At 45.7% G+C, this 9,739-nt stretch overlaps 2 protein-coding genes across 2 annotated transcripts; both read right to left on the bottom strand.

Annotated features, from left to right (window-relative positions):
* Positions 1-950: 950 nt before the first annotated feature.
* Positions 951-4,919, bottom strand: LOC104432485 (probable serine/threonine-protein kinase PBL1). The gene is made up of 5 exons (XM_010044932.3): positions 4,677-4,919; positions 2,947-3,656; positions 2,419-2,676; positions 2,065-2,184; positions 951-1,928 (listed from the first exon to the last, which is right to left on the bottom strand). The coding sequence occupies exons 2-5, from the start codon at positions 3,610-3,612 to the stop codon at positions 1,290-1,292; spliced, it is 1,683 nt and encodes a 560-aa protein (XP_010043234.1). The 5' UTR covers positions 3,613-3,656; positions 4,677-4,919; the 3' UTR covers positions 951-1,289.
* A 1,885-nt stretch (positions 4,920-6,804) lies between these two features.
* Positions 6,805-8,014, bottom strand: LOC104432495. The gene is made up of 2 exons (XM_010044937.3): positions 7,554-8,014; positions 6,805-7,462 (listed from the first exon to the last, which is right to left on the bottom strand). Exons 1-2 carry the CDS (start codon positions 7,872-7,874, stop codon positions 7,127-7,129), a joined length of 657 nt encoding a protein of 218 aa, XP_010043239.2. The 5' UTR covers positions 7,875-8,014; the 3' UTR covers positions 6,805-7,126.
* Positions 8,015-9,739: the final 1,725 nt, after the last annotated feature.

Genomic DNA, 9,739 nt, shown 5'->3' with positions numbered 1-9,739 from the left:
CGGGCGAGAGAAAGCGAGCGTGAGAGGAGAGAAGAGAGAGAGGAAAGAAGAGAGAAAAGAGTGCCCACTCAATTCAAAAAAGTCCAACATTTGAGTCCACTGTGGACACATGTCACAATCTCAGGACTTTTTTTATTTGTTGCGTCGACACATCTTGTGCAGTCAATATTTTCTACAAACTTATAGATGTTAAAGAGGCCAGCTCGATTGTTCAGGCTTGACACTGTACTGGCTGTGCAGGCTCCGCATGGCAAGGGCCAAAACCCTGTTCAAGTGGCCATGACAAATGATCACGGCTCTTGTGCCAGGCTAGGTTGTCTAGCCCATTTGTCATATTTACATGAACTGTAAACTAATGTTCAAATTTGTCCTTTACTTATCATTTTTGTCAAATTAGTTCATTTAGTTCGAATCACTTTGATCCTTTTAACCAGCACGACCATCCTTTTAACTTTGATTTTTGTCAAATTAGTCCATCTGGCAAAGGAAGGATGAGTTGAACACTTTATTTTCAACCAGCAAAGGAAGGATCAGTTGAACCCTTAACTCTCAATCAGCAGCTTCTCCACCTTTTGATCATCCGGCAATCCGGAGCTCGAGCTCCGCCTTGACTGAGGAGGTAGTCACGGAACAAACCTCCAGCCCCAGCTTGAATCGAACCATCGGTATCAAGCTTTATTCTGCCGCCACGACAGAATAACCTGCCTTTTAAGTTAGGTCATAGCAATTGTCTTTGCTAAGACAGCTCCAGAATTCATCCGCTTCAGACAGTCCTACTACAGCATCAGGCAGAGGGGAATCATCACCAAAACACCTCCCTTAAACAGTCAACGTGAAACAGATTAACTAATTCCGATTGGCGGTATAAACATTCCAGCTCACCCAACAGGTCATGAGCACAAGACACAAGGATGTCATTTTTCAAAAATTACATCATCTGCAAGATCCACTTAAAAGGAATATATCGACCCCATTCTCCTCCACAGAGGCTTTATTGCAAAACCATTAACTCTAATTCAGACAAGAACATATGCATATACAATGAAGAGCGCCCGTGACAACATTGCGAAGATGATGGACATGGCCACTCCAGTTTAAATGGCATTCTTGTATAACAATAAACAGCATGATCCTGCACTCTATCTACAAAACAGCATCCCCTCTATGACCCACTATCTAGAGGGATGGAAAGGTGAAAAAACCACACCTTTATAATCTATACTTCATACTAAATCACGAATGAACACGAGAACCTGGGAAAAAAATAAATAAAATCACATTATCAACAATCAAAATCCTTCCACACTAGCCCTTCGCACGGTCGATGATGATGAAGATTTACGACTTTCTTGAGAATTTAATTCCTCCAAGGAAAGGGTCGAGGAACATGCGCGAGGAGGAAGAGATGTGGGTAGAGCACGGAAGTTCCTGGGAGAGACAGATGGTGGCGCCACTCTAGCGGGTGGGGACGGGGAAAAATTCAACTTGGGTGTTGGGACCATGATTCCGTTTAGGCTTGTGGATTTCAACATTTGCTTCCCGGTAATTGCTGCTGGCTCTTGCAAAGGGAATCGGCAGGAATACTTCATGTCTTGTATGACTTTTAAAAGGTCCACAATGGTTCTCATCGTGGGTCTTTCTGAAGGTTCTTTCTGGAGGCATCGTTGAGCAATGTCAGCCACAGTTCTTGCTGCTTTAGCTGGGAAACGACCTTTAAGCTGAGGGTCCATTATTAGTGATAGCCGGCAATCATCAGCCAGGAAAGGCCGACTCCATTTGACCAGGTCCCTCTCTTCTTTAGGATACCGGTTATCCAGATTCCTCCGACCAATGAGCAATTCAAGAAGAACTATGCCAAAACTCCATACGTTGCTCTTTGGAGTGAGCAATCCCTTCTCCACTGTCTCCACTGAAAGGTTCGCTAATGCCTGAACACACATAAAAATGACAATTATATCTACCATCAAAGTTAGGCAAACGCGCTAGTTAATAGAAATTCCATTGACCAAGAATCGGTCTGAACAATCCATGCAAGTCAGAACACAAGTCGGAGAAGGAACTTACCACTGAACTACTGGACATATCTGACTCTTGAATGTGCCCAATGCAACCGTATCCCGAAAGCTTGGCGCTGAAATCCTTGTCGATTTGGATGTTGGCCGTTGAAAATTCATTGAACATAGCCTGTGAATGCAAGAGTCCTATCAGTATCTAAAAAGATCAAAAATTATAAATACAAATCTGTAAAGCCACAAGTCCTGGAATCAGGACCCTAGAAATCCAAGTTCATCACGTCAGATTTTCGTCTTTAAAGGTATGTGATCTTGGTAAAAGCCTTCTCAAGTTTTCTCCATCACAAACTGCATTGTGGTCATCCATAATGCATTAAGAAACAAGGAACAAAAGCCTTTTGGTTACCTGAAAGGGCCCCTCCTCATGCAGGAAAGTAAGACCTTGTGCAGCACATAAGGCAACTTTCATTCTGCTGTTCCAATCTATAGGTGGTCCGTCAGATCTTCCATACAGAAGCCTGTCCAAGCTTCCATGGTAAAGCCTCTCATACACAAGAGCTCTGAGCTCTGAACCCTCAGGTGCACAGTACCCGAGCAGCTTACTGAGGTAAGGATGTTGCAAAGATGCAAGAGTGTTTGCATCACTTATGAACTCTTTTATTCCCTGAAAGCAACAAGTGAAAGAAATTTGTAAGGCTACATTACAAGCAGGCCAATCAGCTCAAACATATGCATGTAAGCCAGTGAAGATTGTAGGACAAATCATCTTATTAAAACCAAACCTCTAGTGAGTGTCATGAGATCTAGGTTTCATAAACTGTCAAATGCATATTCAAAGCAAAGGAAAGCACTCCTAGCGTTCTTTTGCATCGAATATCTTAAGCTCTTCCAGAAAGTATGGATGTTGCATCCACAACAATTTAAAGCACTTTACCTGAGTGGACGTCTGAAGGCGAGTGACGGTAGCTTCAAATTTTCTTGAGCTCGAATTATCTTCTCCAAAGGATGCTCTATACATGATTGAAGATAGACCTTCTGATGTGCATCGATCTGAAGAGAAATTATGGCAAGCTGCAGCAATTTCATCGAATGAAAACCTTCGAAGGGCTCCTGAGGGAGGCAAAGGCAAAGGTCCAGAAGGAAGTGATCCAGAAGGATAGAGTGGTCCAGAAGAATATAGTGGGCCACTCCCTGCTGTGGACTTAAAGCTTCCAGCATTTTTTAGGACAGCAGGACCCTGAGGTGATGGAAGGGGAAGAGGTTGTGGACTCGAGGACCTTTGTTCTCTTGTGGAAGCACGGTGTCTTGAATCTTCTAGTTCCTCGAATTCAGCCAATGAGAAAGCATCTTGTTCGGCCATATCAAAGGCAATAGATGGAGCAGAAAATGCACGCGTCCTACCATTGGGAACCACGTAAACTGTCGGAACAGGTTTAACTCTAGTTTTGAAACTCGGTGGAGCAGACTGCAATGACCGTGTCCGTATTTGGGGTTCGGGCAGAATCATTGGCAGGAGCTCCTTAGAGTCCTTATTGTTTTTGGTGTAACTGGTTCTTTCAGGTTTCTTCTTCCTACCCTTCAAGACGGTGAAACAACCCATTTTAGATTCAGAAATCTGCAGCTGCTATCTCGTCGTCTCTGTTCCTGCCAAAGCATAACAATAAACACATAAACATCTCAAACCTCTGCATGTTCCAGAATTTCATACGGGTCCATAAAAGAAACACATCTGGCAGTACAATTCACGAATACTGTCTTCAACTCTGAAGGCATCATCATTATGGAACACATTGGCCACAACACATTGAAAGAAAAAGTCATATATTAAACTGCACAAGCAAATGAGGCACCATAAATAGCAGGTTGTACAAAATGTTTCTCCCCTCCTTTTAATTAGCCTTGTCCTTTTCCTCCTCTTATAATGTTCCCCCACCCTCACAGCCCACATCATAACCGGCTAAAAATCAATACCCAAGGTCTGGTCTTCATTTGCTTTCATTGCCTGTCCCCAAAAGGAGATTCCAGGCACTCATTCCATTACTTCCCTAGACTAACATGGCGCACCGACCATTTCAAGGCAATTGGAAATCAGATTTCGAAAGTGGGACAGAGCCATTCAACACGACATTCTCCAGTTGAGCATGGCAGTATATTCAGCCACATTAATTTCCGCGGCTCCGCCCACTCGAACCCACCACCCAAACAACGATAACATCGAAAAATCTCCTTAACCCACTGACCAACACGAGCAAACGCATCGACCCTATTCGCCGGTCAAGTGAAAACGCGGCTACTGATCGCTCCAAACAATCATCACCCATTCACCAAAAGCAAGACTACCAGAAAAAGATTTTAAAAAAAAAAAAGTACAAAAAAGAAACCGCCTGACCACAGATCTAGCGAAACCCACCAAAACCCATCACGCAAAGCTCCAACCCCCCTCCTAAAAACCGCCCATTTACACACCCAGCCGGAGAATCCGCGGCCGCCGGCGGGCCAGTCAAAGATGGGGCGGGCGCAGGATGGGAGGGAGGAGATCCCGGGAACCACGGGGCGCGCTGGCGAGGAGGACGACCCAAGACCAAAGGCCACGGCGGGCAAGCGACCCCGAACGACCCCCGAGGCGAAATCCAAAGCAAAGAACAAGAGAACCAGCATCGTTACCTGAGAAACTGGAATCCCCGGGAAGACAAGCTGGAGCTGAATTCGGGAGGCGAGTCGGGAAGGGGAGAGGAGAGATGGAAGGAAGGAGGGAGTGCGGCTGAAGGTTTTTTCTTTCTTCCCTTCTCGGCAGTCCAATCGAGAGCGATTTTGGTTGCGGAAGAATAGAGGACGGGCTGCTACAGGAGGTCAAAAGAAACAACGCAAGAAAAAAAAAAAAAAAAACAGAGAGAGAGAGAGAGACAAGAAGAGAGAGAAGAAGAGAGAGAAAGAAAGCAGAGCTGAAAGGAAAGAAGGAAATGGCGTCCAAGTAGAGAGAGAGAGAGAGATGTGGAGGAATATTGGACTTGAATGGAGAGAGAGAGAGAGAGAAGGGGAAGGGGAGTGGGGCCCACTGGGCAGTGGTCAAACCTAACCATAAAGAAAAAAGAGGGGGGAACCCCCGGATTTAGTAATTTAATCATTATCTTTTATATCCCTCGTTCCACAGCAGCGGAAATAAGATTTGACGGTTTTGCCCCCCCGGCACCTCTTAATTTGGAGAGTTTCGAATTAGTGAATTTGCTCTTGGGGGGGTTTGAATCGTTTGGGGAATTTGGAAATTTTCAAAGGTGCGTATCCGCTTTTGGAAAATTTAGCCGCAATCCGTGTGCTCTGAAATGCTTTTCTAATATGAGAATTTCCTATTATGTTGTGTTTGACTAGTAAAACTCGTACGAGTCGGGGATTATCGAAATTTGATTAGCGGGACACGTGATTGATGACGTAAACATATAAAGAAGTGACGGAGAAAAGTCAATTTCTATTATGCAGTTCAAAATATAGAATTTATTTGTTACAGTTTTGGGAGACTTATATTTTGTAGGTCTATATTCATAGTATCTATATATCGTGAAATATGACTTTTGAAATATCATGATGTATGTCAATTTTTTTATTCCAAAAAAAGGAAGGAAAGCAAAGCATGCACTATGAATCACAAAGTCCAATTGAGGAAAACTCATGGACAACTCTTTCAATTTGCCTAATTTTATAAAAGAAGAATCTACATTTATTCGACCGACCTAAACTTAACAAGTACAAAAGAAGAATCTGCATTTAAACCTTTTCCCCAACACCAAATTAGTTTGACCCATTTTCCCATTCTCGAAAATAAAATAAAAAAAACATTTATTATAATTATCAAAACTCGTCCAAAATATTTGATGAGATATTTGTTTTGCAAAAACAAATTAAACATAAAGCATATTTTCATGATGGGATCCAGAAAGGGCGGGGGGGCAGTTACGTAAAAGCGGGTCCACTGGCCTCGATTTTCAACGAAAGATAGCCCTCGTTTGAAGTGACAATCCAGTCAAAGGCTAAGAAGAAGAACGAAGAAAAAAAATAAAAAAAAAAAAAAAGGATAAAAACAAAAAGGAAAAGAAAACCATTATTTCTAACGACACAATTCCCGTGTGGTCAAAGAGACCCATGGGGATCCCGCTTTGACTCTCGACGCGCACCGTCGGATGCACCCCCCCGGTCGCCGATCGACGGCCCCCGTGCCTCCAGCGAGGCGAGATTCAGTTTGCGGTGGGCCCCGCCTGACACCGACAGCTATGTCGACGGTGCCATACATCACACGCGCCGTGCACTCGTGCCGAAGCTTCCCATCATCGCGAACCGAAGTGGGGCCCCACAACTCACACAAGAGCGGGCCCACCTCGGGCCCACTTGTCGCATGTCGATTGGGCCGAACGTAGGATCCGGCCCCTTCAAAATTGCACTAAAGATTTCAAAACTCGTTGCGGGATTGCATCCTAAAACTCGTTCGATTGATAAGATTATCTCCGTTACCATGGGCTTGGCGACCCTATCTGGTGCCCGACTTCGCCGGCGAGGGCCATTGATCCCTGCCGGCTGCTGGCGAGAGGGTCGGCCGCCACTTGCGAGGATGTCGTGACGAGAATGCTTTCCGGGCTGCGCAACTTCAGGGGACTTTTCTGTTGCCCTTAGATTGCTGACTTTGAATTTGCTTTTGATCTTTGATTATTGCGAATTGGAAAGATGGTCCGGAGTCTGGACCCGTGTTTGAATGGCGTGATGTTCGCACCGTGGCTTTTCGGAACGTTCTTATGGAGACGGGCAATAAAGAAAGAGGCGAGTCAATATTTCCCGTCGGCAACGTACCATAATGTACCCTAGAAAATAACCCCTGAATACTCTAATCCAAACTCTTTTTCGAGTTAGATGGAACCCGAAATTAATGCCGATTGCGACTATGTTCCGTCGAAAACTACAAAGAGGTGATCGGCCCAGCCGTTCAGGGCCTATTTTGGTTCGTCTATGATCGGCTCATATCCATCGCTTAGAAATTAAGGCGGCTTTACTCCAACTTCTACCGGCCCTGGGCGGCGGCGGCGGTGGCGGCGGAGGACTCAGCTCGAAATAAATCGACCCGATCAAGAATTTCAAGACGCCGCGCTCCTCCAGATCTTCCACAAGATTCCTCGCGCCCAATCGCCTGCGAAGTCCGCCTGCTTTGCCAGATCGATCGCTCGAGACCATGATCGGACTACGGTCAACAGACCCAGCAGCGCCGCCGCCGCCGCCGCCGCCGCCGCCGCCGCCGCCGCAAAGCTGCCCTGCCACGCGAAAAATTCCTTCGACCAGCGACGGAGGATCGTCGGAGCCACGGCGGCGACGGCTGCGCCGATCTTGTCCAGGCGGCGGGCCGTGACCGCGCCGAGAAGGAACGCGGAGATCAGGACGGGGACGAGGGACAGCCGAACGATCCCGACCTCAGCCTACACAAGATCAGCGGAATTAAGTCGACATTCCCTCAGTTTCGAAACCGCATCGTCAAAGCAGGAATCCGTAGTCCGTACTGTACCGTACCTTATCGGCCTCGCGCGTCGCGGCGGCTCGTTTCTTGGCTCGAAATCCTCGGACTCGCTCGAGGGCTCCGAGGAATCTGGACCCGAGGGATCGCCGGCGCGGCCTCGGAGGCTCGGCCCCGCAGTCCGACTGCAGGCGGAGGACGAAGCTCCAGAGCCGGAGCAAGACCGAGAGGCGGTGGTGGCCGGGAGGCCTCCACGTCGGGATCGGGGTTGCGGCCCTGACCTCGACGCTGAAGTTCCTGGACCTCGCGCGGAAGTTGACTCTCCACTGCGGCGGCGGCGGCGGCGGCGGCGGCGGATGCTTGAGCTCAGCTGGCATGGCGAGGCCGTCAGGTCACGGCGGAGGCCGACGAGTGAAGGAGAGGGTTTCGGCGGGGCTGGGTTTTGTCGGGGAGCCGTTGGGGTGGAAAGTGGAAAAGGAGTCTCCTAGGATGGAGGAGTGTGGAGGAATTTGTTTGTTTGGGCCCCATGAATGAATGGACTCCTTTTATCCATCTCTCGGTTTTTGGTAACGCCGGGTTTGGTTCGATTTTGGAAATGGGCCCGGGGAAAATACAAAGAAAGCTTTCTCAGAAAATATAAATTGCGTTTGCTAAAAATTTCTTTATAAAACAAATTTGAGTTAAGTAGTGTTTGGCAAACTTCTTCTTGCAAAAGGCTTTGATTGCATTCTTTTAAATATGGTTTTATTCAAAAAAATCAAACCTTTGGCCAAAGTCGGCCAAAGACCCAAGCCACCGCCGAGCTAGATTTGGCGCCGACAACTATCATCTAAGGATGCTTGATTTCTAGTAGTCCTCAATGAGGGTTGCACAACCTAGGCAAGGGTCGCCTGAGGTCACGAGACCCGGGCCACCGTCGCCTAGGTTGTGAGAACTAGTGATCGTCACTTGGGTAATGGGAATCCCACGATTGTTGCCTGGATTGCAAAGAAAAATCGTTTAACCCTAGAAATGGCCCTCTACGAATGTTGAAAGCCAAAGCGGGTGCAGACTTTCTTTAGGCATTTAGCATTGCCAAGACCGGCATTTGGGCAAACATTGAACCAAAATCTAAAACAAATACTTTATTTTTTTTCCCAAGGGACAATTGGAAAAGCTTAACCAAACTCACTCTAAGTCCGTAATAAACCCACTCACTCCCAAGCGGCAATCTCCCCACCACCACCGCCGCCACCAACCGCTATCGTTCGCCTCTTAGCCACCTCCAATTGTTGCATCCATACCGAGCGAAGTCTCTACCCCGTTCGGAGCTTTCATGCTCTCTCTCACCTCTCTCTCTCTCTCTCTCTCTCTCTCTCTCTCTCTCTCTCTCTCTCTCTGAGATGCAATGCGAGGTCATTGTCCCCAGACTAAACCAATTGGTTTTCGGCAATTCTTAATTCCAAGTGCAAAATTGAACTACTTGGATGAGACTAGACTGGTTTTTTTTTAAAAGAAAAATTCATTTTCTATTAAAGAGTAAGGAAAAGGAAATTGCCAAAACTCTAAAGCTCCGTTCGTTTCGCGGAAAATAATTTCCGGAAAAACGTTTTCCGGATTTTTTGGCGTTCATTTCACGGAAAATGAATTCCTTGGGGAAAATGTTTTCTATTTTTCAAAAATAGAAAATATTTTCCCCACTTGATTTCTCTTATCTCAGATCTCTATAAATCATCATTTCCTCCTTCCCTTTCTTCTTCTTCTTTTTTTCATTTGAATTATTTTTTAATTTTCTTTTTTCTTTTTAATTCCAATTATTTTTAATTTCCTTTTTCTTTTCTTTTTTTTTTTTTTTTTTTGCGTTTTCTTTTCTTTGTTTCCCATCTTCTTCTTTTTGTCTAGTCATTGGCGTTGCCAGGCAAACCTTGAGCTCGTCGATCTCAAGTTCAGGCTCTGCACTCTTGCTCATCATTTTCTTTATTTACTCTACCCTGCAGTTGTAGATAGCTTAAGCAAAGAGCTTTACATGCTTTGTTTCTTTTTTCTTTTGTTTATTAGAACACAAAAGACGCATAGGAGAACATGCCACTCAACTAGAAGATTTTCATTGGGGCTGTACATGCTTTGCTTCTTTTCTCCGTTGCTTCTTTTTAAAACCCATACAAATATTTTTTTAGAGTAGATGAGCATTTGGTGACAATGAGAGAATAAAGATATGAAGTAAGTTTTCCCGAATTTAAAGGTAAGTTCATATTTGATGGAT

This window comes from Eucalyptus grandis, chromosome 1 (genome assembly GCF_016545825.1).
Source record: "Eucalyptus grandis isolate ANBG69807.140 chromosome 1, ASM1654582v1, whole genome shotgun sequence".
Taxonomy (NCBI): domain Eukaryota; kingdom Viridiplantae; phylum Streptophyta; class Magnoliopsida; order Myrtales; family Myrtaceae; genus Eucalyptus; species Eucalyptus grandis.
This window is presented reverse-complemented; position numbering and strand designations above follow the sequence as displayed.

Excerpts from the sequence above, each read along its gene's own strand:
- LOC104432485 (XM_010044932.3), bottom strand. The coding sequence starts at position 3,612 with ATGGGTTGTTTCACCGTCTTGAAGGGTAGGAAGAAGAAACCTGAAAGA. Across the intron at positions 2,677-2,946 it reads GCCTTCAGACGTCCACTCAG|GGAATAAAAGAGTTCATAAG; the intron begins GTAAAGTGCTTT and ends TGTTGCTTTCAG. Across the intron at positions 2,185-2,418 it reads ATGAGGAGGGGCCCTTTCAG|GCTATGTTCAATGAATTTTC; the intron begins GTAACCAAAAGG and ends TTGCATTCACAG.
- LOC104432495 (XM_010044937.3), bottom strand. The coding sequence starts at position 7,874 with ATGCCAGCTGAGCTCAAGCATCCGCCGCCGCCGCCGCCGCCGCCGCCG. Across the intron at positions 7,463-7,553 it reads CGACGCGCGAGGCCGATAAG|GCTGAGGTCGGGATCGTTCG; the intron begins GTACGGTACAGT and ends GATCTTGTGTAG.